This window comes from Acinonyx jubatus, chromosome F2 (assembly GCF_027475565.1).
Source record: "Acinonyx jubatus isolate Ajub_Pintada_27869175 chromosome F2, VMU_Ajub_asm_v1.0, whole genome shotgun sequence".
Lineage (NCBI taxonomy): Eukaryota > Metazoa > Chordata > Mammalia > Carnivora > Felidae > Acinonyx > Acinonyx jubatus.
Window position 1 is genome coordinate 9294584 of NC_069394.1, and position 13671 is coordinate 9308254.

Sequence of the window (13671 nt, forward strand, 5' to 3'; positions counted from 1 at the left end):
CATTGTCCAGACAGATGCAGTGAAAGAATGTATGCGCCACGCTGAAGGGTGTTTGTGGTGACATCTGTTGTCTTGTTCTGCCTCTTATCCCTTCTTCCCCTCTTTCAGTGACGCCGCCCTCAGTCTGTGGGTTTGGGGAAGGCTGTGATCTCATACCCACATCGCAGACCGTGGGGAGTACGGAGGCACGGGGCACAGCTTGGCCGATCAGATTCTCTTGTCTCCCGGGGACAGGGACGAGCTGGCCTCAGCCAGGGCTGCACTCAACCTGCTGCCAGCCCCCCCACTGCCTGGTTGTCCAGCTCCTTCTGGAAGTCTCTGACGAATCGGTGTCTTTCCAAAAGATCCTTCCTCCCAACTGCTGTCAGTCGGAATACATTTATCCTGCCTGCTAGAAAAACACATGTAATGCCCGCTTTCTTTCCTTTAAAGTTTTTAATTGAGGTGAAAGTCACGCGACATACAATGAGCCGTTTGAAAGTTCAGAACTCAGCGGCATTTAGCGCAGTCACAGTGTTGTGCGGCCCCCACCTCGATCAAGCTCCAAAACAGTTTCAACGTCCCTCGAGTAGTCAGTCTCCATGACCCATCCCCCAGGCCCTGGCAACAGCTAGTCTGCTTTCTGTCTATGGATTTACTCCTTCTGGATATTTCATATAAATCGAATCGTACAATACACGGCGTTTTGTGTCTGGTTTCTTTCACGTCGCGTGATGTTTTTAAGGTTTGTCTACATCATAGCAGGTATCGGTACTTCTGATTATTCAGTACAGCTGAGTAATATTCCCTTGTGAGCATGCATCACTTTTGTTCCTCCATTCATTCACCAATGGGCATTTGACCCGTTTCCGCCTTCTGGCTATTGTGCAGACTTCTGACATACTCGTGAAGAAGGGGCATGAGTTTGGAAGCGGAGGAAAATGGCAAGGGACATTTGAAGACCAGGGAGGCACTTACTCGAAGGGAGCAATTTTCCTAGCTGGCCTGTGCCCATTCTAATTGTCCAGGCGATAGTCCGGTCCTCCACACAACGGCTACATATGGTGATCTTTTTCAAAGGTACATCAGATCACTTCACTTTCCTGCTGAAGACACTCTATCCCACAGTACATTCCCTCTGCTCACTACGCCATGGCCACGGCACTGCTCTTCTTTCTGTTCCTATAATACACCAAGCCCACCTCCACCTCAGGGCCTTTGCACCTGCCACACTCTGGCAGAAACGCTCTTCTCCCTGAACTTCTCAAGGCCAGCTCCCTCTCATCAGGCAAATACCACCTTTGCGGGGAAGCCTGCTCAACCATTCTAGGAATGTCCTCCCCATCCACTCCCACTGCCCCCAGAAACTGAACTGTCTCATTTCCTGCCTGTTCATTTGTATACGGAGTTTATTATTTGCTTGCTTTGGTTTTGGTCTTTGCTTTCCTCCTGCTCTGGCCTCTTGAATTCGCCAGAATAAAAGCTCCAAGCGGGTCAGGAATGCTTTGAATCCTCAGTGCACAGAAGACTGCTTGGAAAATAGAAAGGAATCGGTAAGTCACCGTTTAAAGGGCCAATGGCTGGACATGATCCAGCACAGAGATGGCGAGGCTTGCGGTGTGGCTGGTGCAGAGAAAGAGAGCAGGAGGTCCATGGCTTCTGGTGGAAACAATGGCTGAGTCCAGATTTTCCAAGAGGCTTCTGAATACCAGGCTTAGTCTACTTTAGTTTTAGGGCTTCTTGAGATTTGATTATGTTGTGGCACTGCTGACATGGGATGTTTACTTATTATTCCTCTCTCAGAGTGGGCATAGGAACCCTAGAGGGGTGCTGCTCCTGGGAGGAGGCTTTGCCAAGGGGAGGCAGCGTGGAGGATGGGAGGAGATAAAACTCTTGTCTTCTCTTTAAGTGCTGTGTGGCTTTGGACAAATCACCTAACCACTCTGAACTTCAGGTTTCTCCATTTCAGCAAAAAATGGAGAGTATTTGCGAAGAACAGCTCTGTGGCCTCCCATTATGAAACGTGGGGGTGGATTTGTAAATACTCTTGGGTCTCCCTCAGAGCAACGCTGCGACGTTGAGAGTGATTATTGTTCTCATTTTATGGTTGAAGGTCCAAGAGGGTAAGTTGAGGTCAATCGGTAACCACTGGAGGAGCTGAGACTAGGGTCCCGTGTCCGGTTCCCAGTCCGGGATCTTCCCCTGCATACCTCTCCGGGCTGTTGTGATGATTCATTATAAATGATAAGCACGTGCACTGAGATTTCTCTCCCAGAGTCGTCGTATCCCTGAACCTGGCAGCAGGCTGGGTGTCCTTGCTTCTCATGGCCATTTCTGGATCTTTGTCCCGGTTGCCGTGAAACCTCTGATTTTAGAGTTCAGGCCATCAGACCGCGTCATTTGCTGCCATTTCTTGGTGCATCGACTACTGACCCCTCTTTTCTTGAAGACGTTAGCACCTCCCCGGTCGTTACTCCTTCTAGGATGACTCCTGCCGATCTTCCTGGAGATGTCAATACACACACAGCTATCCCCTTGAATACTCGGGCCACTCGATTTCCTTCATCCCTTTTAGTTTCCTTTTTTGATGAAAAAACACACACACAGCTTTATTGAGCTATCATTTACATCCTATAAAATTCCTTTATTTCAAGTGTACAACGCAATGATTTTTTAAAATGTTTATTATTTTTGAGAGAGTGAGAGAGAGAGAGAGAGAGAGAGAGTGGGGGGGAAGGGCAGAGAGAGAGGGAGACAGAGGATCCAAAGCGGGCTCTGCACGGACAGCAGCGAGCCTGATGCGCGGCTGGAACTCACGAGCTGTGAGATCGCGACCTGAGCTGAAGTCAGACGCTCAACCAACTGAGCCACCCAGGCCCCCCCAACTCAATGATTTTTAATGAATTTATCGAGTTGGGCGACCGGGACTAGAGCCCGATTTTAAGACATTTTTGACTGCCTATTTGCCGTCACTTTTCACTCCCACCCCTCGGCTCCAGCCAAGCCCTAATTTGCTTCCCATATCCACAGATTTGCCTTTGCTAGACATTTCATATAAATGGAATCACACAACATGTGACCTTCTGGGTCTGGATTCTTCCACCTAGCATAATGTTTTCAAGGTTTCTCCATGTTGTAGCATGAATTACTGCTTCGTTTCTTTTCATTTCATTTATTGATTCATTACAGGCATTTGTGTTGTTTCTGCTTCTTGGCCACTGTGGATAAGGCTGCTAGGAAATTCACACGCAAGTCTTTGTGGGGATAGACGTCTTCATGTCTCCTTGGTGGATACCTAGGAATGAAATTGCTAGGTCCCATGGTAAATTTATGTTTAACGTTTTAAGAAACTGCCAACTTATTTCCCAAAGGAATTTCATCATTTTATATCCCCACCAGCAGCGTGCGAAGGTTCCAGTTTCTCCCAGTTCTCACCAACACTTGGTGACGTCTATCTTTCTGATCTCAGCCGCACCCTAAAGGAGTATAGTGGTACTTACCGTCGGATGGATTTGCAGTCCCTGGTGGCTAATGTCGAGCATCCTTCATGTGTTTCTTGTCTGACCTCTCACTTCCTTTACTGCTTCTGTGCTTGTAATCTGGTCTTCCACCTTAAAACGGTCACACACTATCACTGTCAGACCTTGGACCCTGCCGTTACTTCCTCCATTGTCTCAATTTTGAACGTTCCACTTTTTTTTTTTTTAGACAGAGAGAGAGAGAGGGAAAGAGAGAGAGAGAGAGAGAGAGAGAACATGCACAGGCACATGAGCAAGAGAGGGGCAGAGAGAGGGGGAAGGAGAGAATCTTAAGTGGGCTCTATGCCCAGCGTAGAGCCAGATGCGGGACTTGATCCCCCAACCATGAGATCGTGACTGGAGCTGAAATCGAGAGTCAGGTGCTCAACCGGCTGAGCCACCCAGCCACCTCTTAAACATTCCACTTTTGACCACCACTGCTATTCCAGCTCACCACCTCTTCACCTACAATAATTTTTCAATGCTACCACATCAAATTCCGTCGGTCCTGATACCATTCCATGGTGTCTTCATTTCCGCACCTCTTCACCTTGGGTCCCATGAGCCGTCGTCACTGTCGCTCCCCCGCATGTCCCTCCACTCATTGTGCTTTCTCGGTAAACCCACAGCTCTGGTTGCACCTGAAGCTATGCCTGTTACGCAGTTTTCCACACGCCGAAGACGGCTCGCGAGCAAACACGAGGGAGGCTGTCTTTAAATGCATGACCACAACCCTCGAGGTGTGTGTGGTGATGCCTGGCAATCATCTTGGCCCGTTCTATGTATTCACTCTCCCCGTCCCCAGCCTGGCCATTTGCTACCTTATCCTTCCGCCTCGAACCCTCAGGACATCCTTTCCAAGCCATTCTTGGCTGATGTCCTTGCTTCCTATTTCGCTGAGAAAATAGAAACAGCTAAGAAGACTCAACCAGCCATTGGCACTGTGTTCATCCACCCACGGGCATCTGCTCCTACTCTCCTCCCTCCCTGTGCTGTGGCTGGAAGGTCCTTGCTGCTATCTAAGGCCGACTCACCACTCACGATTGCAGCCCGCCCCCTCCTCTCTATTTATGGGGATTCCTCCAAGAATTGCCCTCTCTTCTAGGCAGTGGCATGCCAATGTGCTATCATAACACCTGTCTTAATTAAGCCCTCTTCGGACTCCACATCCCTTATAACTGCTCTCTTTCTCCGTTGCTCTGTTCCCAGTAGCAGCAAAATTCCTCAGTAGGGTTTTCTTCCACAATTTTTTGTCCCCAAGTCTTCTCTTCCAAGTCTTCCTTGAACCCACGCCAGTCAGGATTATAAGCCCACCGTCCACCGTAGCAGCCCCTGGCAAAGCTGCGACACCCTTCGACGATGCTTGATCTCGTGATCAAGTCTTAGGTCTCACTCACCTCGACCCATGGCAGCATTTTAAAGATTTCGTCAGTCCTTCTTTCTTGGAAGCAATTCTCTCACTTGGCTTCTTCTCCTACCCCACTGGTTTTATGTCTTCCTTGCTAATTTTTCCACATTGTGCCAACTTCAAAATTCAGAGAATGCTCATGCTTAGCTCTTGGCCCTCTCCTCTAGCTACACTCACTTCTAGAGTGTTCTCATCCACGGGCATGGGTGTCAACACCTCTGTAAACTAGAACCGGGCCAACTAAATCTCCAGTTCGGATCTCCGCTCCACATTCAGAGACCCGCATTGCCTTCTCAAAATTTCCACCGAGCAGAAATTTGTTTTCTCGTGGTTCTGGAGGTGAGAAGTCTGAGATCAAGGTGTTGGTAGATCTGGTTCCTTCCGAGGGCTGTGAGGCAAGGGCGTGTTCTAGGCTCTTCTCCCTGGGTCCTCGCGTGGGCTTCTCTCCGGACGCACCTGTGTCCATCACGTTTGGAATAACATCCTGTCTCCTTACAAGGTCCTACCCGATTACTTGCCCCCTACCTACCCCTTAACATTTCTCTGCACATCTTCCCCATCATACGAGCTGCCTTATTCTGTCTGTTAGCAGGCCAGCCTCTCCCCAGTCGCTCTTTTCTCTCTCCCTGGGAACAGTCTTCTCTTAGCTTTTCATGTAACTGGCTCCTTCTCATGCTCAGGACTCACCCGATATGTGACCTACTCAGATCGCCCAAAGCAGCCCTCCTCCAAGCTCAAACTACCACCCCATTTTTCTTTCCTAACACATATCACATGCAATCATCTTACGGAGCATTTGTTTATCCACTTGTTTACTGTACGTCTCCTTCTATGAGTATATGGCTGTGGCACAGTCAAGACCTTGTCAGTCTTGGTTACCACGCCACCCCAGCCCTACGGGCTCAACACATGTTTGTTGAAAGAGGGGAAAAAATGAGAAAATAGGTCAATGGGATCCTGTCATGCACCACCCCCTCCCCCAGATTAGTAATCTTTACACGGACTACATGATGCTCCTGGAACAGTGATTTGGACACACACACACACGCATTTAGATAGATACAGGAGATGGAACAGGCAGGAGATGAGATTAAAAAGAGAGTTTGGAATGGATGGTGTCAGTCCTTTTTGCTTATGTAACTGGTCTTAAAAATACGACTCTTCTCCAGCTGAAACAGGAAGCTATGAATTCTAGAAGATTTGGTGGGGAAGGCCTCTCTCTGCCTTTGGACGAATGGTACCCAGCCGAGCTGTGTGACAAGGAAGGTGAGATCATCTTCAGCAGCTGCCCCCGAACTTGAAACGGGTTGATTGATATGACAAACTCTTCCCACGAAGAACATAAATCAAAGATGACTGGCAGCCAAGTAAACATTTTAGAACTAGAGTAATTAGGGATATATTAGCAATTAAAATAAACTTATTATCATTAGCAAAATTGGCAGTTGCTTGAAAATTTCCCCGGGGTCCTCATTTCAAGTGTATCCTCGTAGATTATATTAAGGCAGGATTAATGTTTTTGGAGACAGAGTTTTAATTTTTGTGGATTTCACTTTCTCCCCCCCTTGCCCATTGTTGGTAGAGCTCAGTGGTTCTCAGACAAGATCTTGGGTTTTCTGTGAGCTGGCCCCAGGTGTTCTAACACTCAAACGGAACAAAGCTGTTGTTCGCCCAGTTCTCAGAGAAAATTAAATTAGTGCATACAATTTTTTAGCTTTTGCTCCTCCAATTTTTTTTGGAGGGGGGGGCTCAGCACCTGCTACTACCTGTCTTCCAGGAAGGGCTAAAAAAATGACAAAACCCCCGAACTTGAAACAAACTAATAAACGAATCAGGGAAAAACTTGGTCGGCAGCCTTCCGAGATCAAGAGCCTCTTCCTCCAGTGGAAACGTGTGCTGATGGGTCCAACTCTCGGGACGGTGACGACTGACCCCTGTTGGTCTAACCACTGGCTGTACCCGGGGGTCTTCCCTGGGACAAGCCATCGCCCTCCACCTTTCCTCGCGCGTGACAACAAAAACGGAGACGGGCCGAGCACTTAGTGGAGGCAAACTCTTGACACGTTCTCTCTTGTAAACCTCTCTGAAACACAAGCAGGCAGGCCCTTTACTTTTTCCATTTCACAGACGAAGGAACAAGAAAGTCAAGTGAATTGTTGAATCCTCAGTGGGAGAGGAGCATACCCCGATGACTCTGCTCTGAGTAGGTGCAGATTAGTAAAAGGCCGTCCGGAAGGGTCAACTCTTACTTGTATTGAGCTAACGGAGACGGGCAGCAGTTTGGATCAAGCTAGCAAAGACAGGCAAAAAGTTTGGAGGTGTTCAGGTGCTTAGGCGAGGAGCCAAGTACACGGAGGTGGCTCTGTCGCCTGGGCAGCCTGTGTAAGTAAGCCAAAACTGAAGCCAGAGTCAATTCCTACAAATGCCTCAAGGTGACCGAGGCGGAACCTACAGACAACCAATCACAGCCGACGGGGCTTTCCCAAATAAGGCAACTGTTTAAGCTATAAGCCGATCCAATGATTTCCTTGCTTTGCTTCCAGTCTTCTCTATAAAAACTTGTCCACCAGCTCCTGGGAGGGAGGCACACCTGACCACTCAGTTTGGCACAGCCTGATTCAAACCCATGGTTGCTCAAACTCTTGACGGTTTTAGTGTACCTCACTTTATCTGTTAACAGATGGAAAACTTGCGGAGAATAATTTAATAATCATTTTACACTTGCTTTTGAGATGTGTTCTTGTACTTGCATGGAATCATCGGAGAGTCTGAGGTTTGAGGAACTCACATCTGATAATGCATATTTATTTTTATGTCAAAAAAATTTTTCATGTTTATTTGAGAGAGAGAGAGAGAGAGAGAGAAAAGAGTGAGCGGGAGAGGGGCAGAGAGAGAGGGAGTCACAGAATCCGAAGCAGGTTCCAGGCGCTGAGCTGTCAACACAGAGCCCAAAGCGGGGCTCAAACCAGGGAACCGTGAGATCATGACCTGAGCCAGAGTTGGCTGCTTAACCCACTGAGGCACCCAGGTGCCCCTATTTTTATATTTTTAGATACTTATGCATATTTTTTCTTTTCTTTTCTTTTTTCTTTTCTTTTCTTTTCTTTTCTTCTCTTTTCCTTTCTTTCTTTTCTTTTCTTTTCTTTTCTTCTCTATTCCTTTCTCTTTTCTTTTCTTCTCTTTTCCTTTCTCTCTTTTCTTTTCTTTTCTTCTCTTTTCCTTTCCCTTTCCTTTCCTTTCCTTTCCTTTCCTTTCCTTTCCTTTCCTTTTATTAATTTTATATGTTGTCACGTTAGCTAACATGCAGTGTAGTCCTGGCTTCAGGCGTAGATTTCCACGATTTGTCACTTACAGACAACACCCAGTGCTCATCCCAGCAAGTGCCCTCCTCAATGCCCATCACCCATTCTCCCCACCAACCCACAGGAATAGTTAATCCTTACTGAGCGCTTCCTAAATGGCAAGTGCTCTTCTAAGAGCTTTACATACATTGTCTCAATTACTCCTAACTGTGCCTGGAAGGCACTTGATAAATATTTGCTGATGGATGGAAGAAAGGAAGCAAGCAGGCAAGCAAGCAAGTAATTGATATTATAGAGGTGCTGGTAAACTTGGGGATTTACCTGTCATGAAGATGCAATGAGGAAACTATTCTGGCGGAATATTAATACCATTGAAATGTAACCACAGTATTTGTGACACATCATAAAAATACTAAATTATATATAATAATGAAAATAATAAGAACCAAATAGCTTTCTAGGTCGTCTCTTGAATTTATCCAACGCAAAAGAAGAAGGAGGATCATTTTGCTGTTATTGGAAATTAAAAAAGAAAAAAACCCTTTCTGAGATTTACTTCTCCTACTTATGTACACAAAAATGCCGTAGTCATTTCCCCAGGAGGCCTCACTCATCTAGTTACATTTCCACGGGCCAAAGAAACAAGTCTGTTTTGAATAATTATTTGCATAAATAGACACACACCATGACTCTAAACAATCTCATTCAGTTTGAGTAAAATAAACTCCAATTTGCCTGGAGCTGTCACATTGTGATTTATTCCCCCATTTCCCTTCTGTCAAGGACTGTAACAATCACAGCACATCGTACACCTGTCCTACGTGCCCCATGGGTCCTTTGTTCCTAAGAGACAGAGTGACTGTGATGTTGGGCTGAGGGAGGACACATCAAAACCACCCTGGCCTGGCCCATGACAAATCATGAAGTAGATATTCCTGTTTCTCTGATTTATCATCTGAGGCTCTTCTCCCTTCCACCAGAGTGGAGAACAATCCGTCAAGACCTTGCTCCCCAAAGGAGCTCCTATCCTAGATTTTGGGGAAAAGGTATTAAGCCAAGGACGTGTCCAATGACCCAAAGAATGGGACACCCTTCCTGGATAACCTGATAGATCCCCTTAAAACATGGACACTTCCGTGGTGATCCTATTTAAGTCATGAGATGTGTGCATCCAGGGTGCCACGCTCTTAAAGAGACTGGCTCACTGACTTGCTCATTAAATCGTTCAACAAAGATTTATTGGGCACCTAGTGAGTATCAGGAGTTGTGCTGAGAGGTAGGATTCGGAGATGAAAAATAAACTCCCTCCTGCCCTCAAAAGTGATGCAGGAGAGAATTCAGTTTGGGGCATAAAATTCTGGTAATATAATCTCCTTGGGCCTCAGTTTCCTTATTGACAATATGTAGATGGTAACACTTTCTACCTCGAAGGGTTAATGTAAGAATTAGCTAACACTTTCAAAACACTGGACCATGTTGAGCACAGCTCCGTTGTTCGTTTACTTGCGTCTAAATGGATAGAAGACCCCTGCTCCATAGATATTAAGTTTCATAGGTAACAGACTTTAAGTTTCATAGGAAAATTTCCAGGCCCTTTTGACCCCCACAGGGTTTAAGAGTGAGTCCGTCTGAGCGTGAGGATGAAAGTTCAGAGCCAACATATCAGATATCTGGGTTGCAACTGGTCTTGAGAACTTTCTAGAGTCCTAGAATATCTCCCTCTTGTCTCTTGTGACCCAGAGGCCAAGGTCCTTTCTACTGGTCCCGACTTCATGCCTCTGTCATCTCAGAAACCACCCTTCTACCTGGTTTATCCCCCGGGACCAGCTCCCCGCCAGAAATAGCCCTTTTTTAGCCTTGATGAACCTCTCGCTGTCACTTGGGCATAGGCCCGTTTGCTAACCTCGCCTGTGGCTGATGGCATGTCACGTCCTCCGTGAGCAACCAGACGCCAGCCCACAGACCCCTCTCTTGGTGGCACAGCCATACGTTGCCTGTATGGTCAGCTCCACACACAAATGGGGGAAGCATTAGCTCAAGAACGTGGAGTCATCTGCCTAACGCCACGCGGTAGCAGATCGGTGGATCTGAACTGGGTCTCCGAGGCCAGAGCTCATGCTCCTCGCCCGGCAACGTGTTGCTTCCAAAACATAGTGAAACGACAAGAACCAGGCTTTTGGGCAGGATCGGTGGATGTCACCTAAATTGATAGTTGGAGTGTTTTGGGAGTCTCCTTGGAGCTCCAAATGGTTCTCCCACTGTGGGGACATAGTGCCTGAGATCCCACCATTCTGTTCTAGTTGAGCTGGCATTCACGGCCTCCATCACCCCTCATCTGATCACCCCATGCAATTGTGCCCATAGCCAAACTGACTGGCTTTCCAGCCCCTCCTGCCCTCCACCCTCCTGGCTCCTGTCTCTCTGCCTCACTTCACGTTCTTGTCGCCACTTGGCAAACCCTAATACTCGGCAACAGTGAATGCTTAACAGGTTCCTGCTGAAAGAACACATTTCTCTACGCTCCACGTTACTCTATGAATCTTCTTTCATAATGTAAACATCACATACATTTCAAGATGAGACCACGGACTCTGTACTATTTACTAAGATTGGGATGGAAGAAGTTTTTAAACAATATTTTACACATACTTTCTCTCTCTCTGTCTCTTTGCAAAGGGACAGAGGGTAATAATTACTTTGTAATGATAATATAGGCAAAACAAAACCATAAAACTCCTCGAAGAAAATGTCCGGAGTAAGTTCCTTGACATCAGTCATAATGAAGATTTTTTAGGCGGGGGGAGAATCTGACAACAAAAGCAAAAGAAACCAAAACAGAAATAAACATGTGGGACTACATCAAGCAAAATGAAAAGGCAACCTATGGAATGGGAGAAAATATTTGCAAATTATGTATCTGACAAAAGGTTAATAGACAAAAATGTAAAGAACTCAGGCAACTCAATAGCCAATTTTTTATTTAAAAATGGACAGAACATCTGCATCAATATTTTTTCGAAAAAGGCGTACACATGGCCACCAGGCACATGACAAGGTGCTCATCGGGAAGATGCAAATCAAAACCACAATGAGGTATTACTTCACACCTGTTATAACGGCCATTCTCGAAAAGACAAGCATTAACATGGGTTGGTGAGGATGTGGAGAAAAAAACTCTCTTGCACTATTGGTGGTAAAGTAAATCGGTGGTGGTCACTGTGGAAAACATTATGGAGGTTCCTTAAAAAATTAAAAATAGAACTTACCGTATGATCCAGAATTCCATTCCTGGGTATTTATCTGACGAAAATGAGAACACTAATTCAAAAAGATACCTGCACTCCCGTGTTCTTGAAGGATGATTTATAATACACAAGACGTGAAAGCAACCTAAGCGTCCATCAGAAAATGAATGGATGGGGGCGCCTGGGTGGTTCAGTTGGTTAAGTGTCTGACTTTGGCTCAAGTCACGATCTCTCAATCTCTCAGTCTGTGAGTTTGAGCCCCGTGTCGGGCTCTGTGCTGATAGCTCCTCGCCTGGAGCCTGCTTCAGATTCTGTGTCTCCCTCGCTCTCTGCCCCTCCCCTGCTCATGCTCTCTCTTAGATATGAATAAATGTTAAAAAAATTTTTTAAAAATGAATGGATAAATAAAATGTGGTTATACATATATATGAAATACTTCTCAGTCATAAAAAGATTATATGTGTGTGTATATATATATAGTGTATATATATAGTGTATATATATATAGTATATATATAGTGTATATATATATATATTTCAGTCGTTAAAAGAAGGAAATCTTGTCATTTGTTACAACATGGATGACCCTTGAGGGTATTACATCAAGTGAAATAAGTCAGGCAGAGAAAGACAAATACTCTAGGATCTCACTTATATGCAGAATCTAAAAACAAACAAATGAACTCAGAGATACAAAGAATAAATCAGTTCTGGTTGCCAGAGGCTGGGGGGGGGGGCAAAATGAGTGAAGGTGGTAATAAACAAGCAAACAACTTTGTCATCCCTTAAAGCGCTGACATATGAACATATGAAGCTAACCGAGGATGCATTACTGATGTCCTTCCTAGTCCAGAATTGGGTAAAGCGAATTGGGCACTTTGGGGAGGGGTCTGGGGAAATGCAAGAGGAGTAATGGGAATTCCAGGAGATGCACTTTCTATTTTTGGCAGCCACAAAGTGGTGGGTGGGTAGGGAAAGTTGCTGAGGGTGGTGTTTTTAGAAAACCTGTTAGGAGATCGGTGCTGGGCTGTGACTAAGGAGATGAAATCCAACGAGGACAACTACCCTTTACAGGGAGGCTGTTTTTAAAACGTGTCTTTCCTTTACTCAAATCATCTCTTTAAAAACCTCCACCAGGATCTCCTGAAGTTTTTGATTATCCCGCATCCTACAGATGAGAAGTTTAAGCCCGCCCCGCCGGCGAGGGCATTGGGGGCGCCATCCTGACCCCCTTGGCTCAGGAGCGCGTTAACTCCCCAGAGAGGAGAAAGTGGAGGGCGGGCTGGGAGGCACGCCTGGGAGGCTGATCCACCTGGAAGCGAGCGTCCGTGGTTCTCTTTAGACCGTCCAGACGATCTGGGGAAAGGGGACCCGTCCGGGGAAGGCGGGGTGGGGACGGGGAAGAGGACGGGGTACGGGGAGGGGAGAGCGCTCGTCGAGGAGTCTCTGCCCCCTGCTTCTCGCGAGCTCGGTAAACGCGGCGGCGCCTGGCCCAGTGCGGCCGCCGTAGAGTCCTCGTTGCCATGGCTCCCGAGGCCCGCTGTGGACGCGCGGAGGCGTGACTGAGAAGTGTGTACGGAGTCCTAAGAGTCCGAGCTTCTTCCCGGGCCCGCGAACCCGAGAGGCGCCATGGGCCGGAGTAAGCGTCCCCTCCTCCCTGACGCCCTCGACCGTCCCCCTTCCCGGCATCGTCCCACGTCCCAGGGGACCCGGGCCGCCGCCGCCCCTTCCCGCCCGCGCACCCCGGCCCAACCCTGCGCTCCTCAGGTCCGGCTGGGCCAGCCCCTCCGCCGACCCGGCGGGCAGCCGTGCCTCCGCGGGGCTCAGGTTCCTCGTCCATAAAATGCGGTGGGCGAGAAAGGCGGGGGCTTCGTGAGAGGGGGTGGTGGAAGGTCCAGGGCTTGGCGTCAGACACATCCGGTTCGGGGCCCAAGCGCCTCCTTGCTCGCCGGGTGGTCCCGGGCTAGTCACTGTCTCAGGGCTGCAGCGTCCACACTGTTTGATTAGGCATCGTACCCGGGGGTGGAGGGAACCGAAGCCGGTGCACCCCTCCTCCACCTGGCAGCCTTGAGACCTCGAGCGAGTGACTTCACCCATGTGGGCCTAAGCCCCAACTCCAAAACGAAGGCAGTAATAGAACCGTTTTACCGACTTGGCTAAGTGTTGCTAAGTGTTTAAAAATACACCCGCAGAATGTGCAAAGTGAGGGGATTAACATC

The 13671-nt window shown here is 47.5% G+C and overlaps 1 protein-coding gene across 1 annotated transcript in view; it reads left to right on the forward strand.

The window, feature by feature from the left end:
• Window positions 1-12933: 12933 nt before the first annotated feature.
• Window positions 12934-13671, forward strand: part of DNAAF11 (dynein axonemal assembly factor 11) — a 77589-nt gene continuing 76851 nt past the window's right edge. Inside the window, exon 1 of the mRNA XM_027063886.2 lies at window positions 12934-13091. Coding sequence (XP_026919687.2) covers window positions 13082-13091 — 10 coding nt within the window. The 5' untranslated portion in view covers window positions 12934-13081. The remainder of the gene's footprint in view (window positions 13092-13671) is intronic.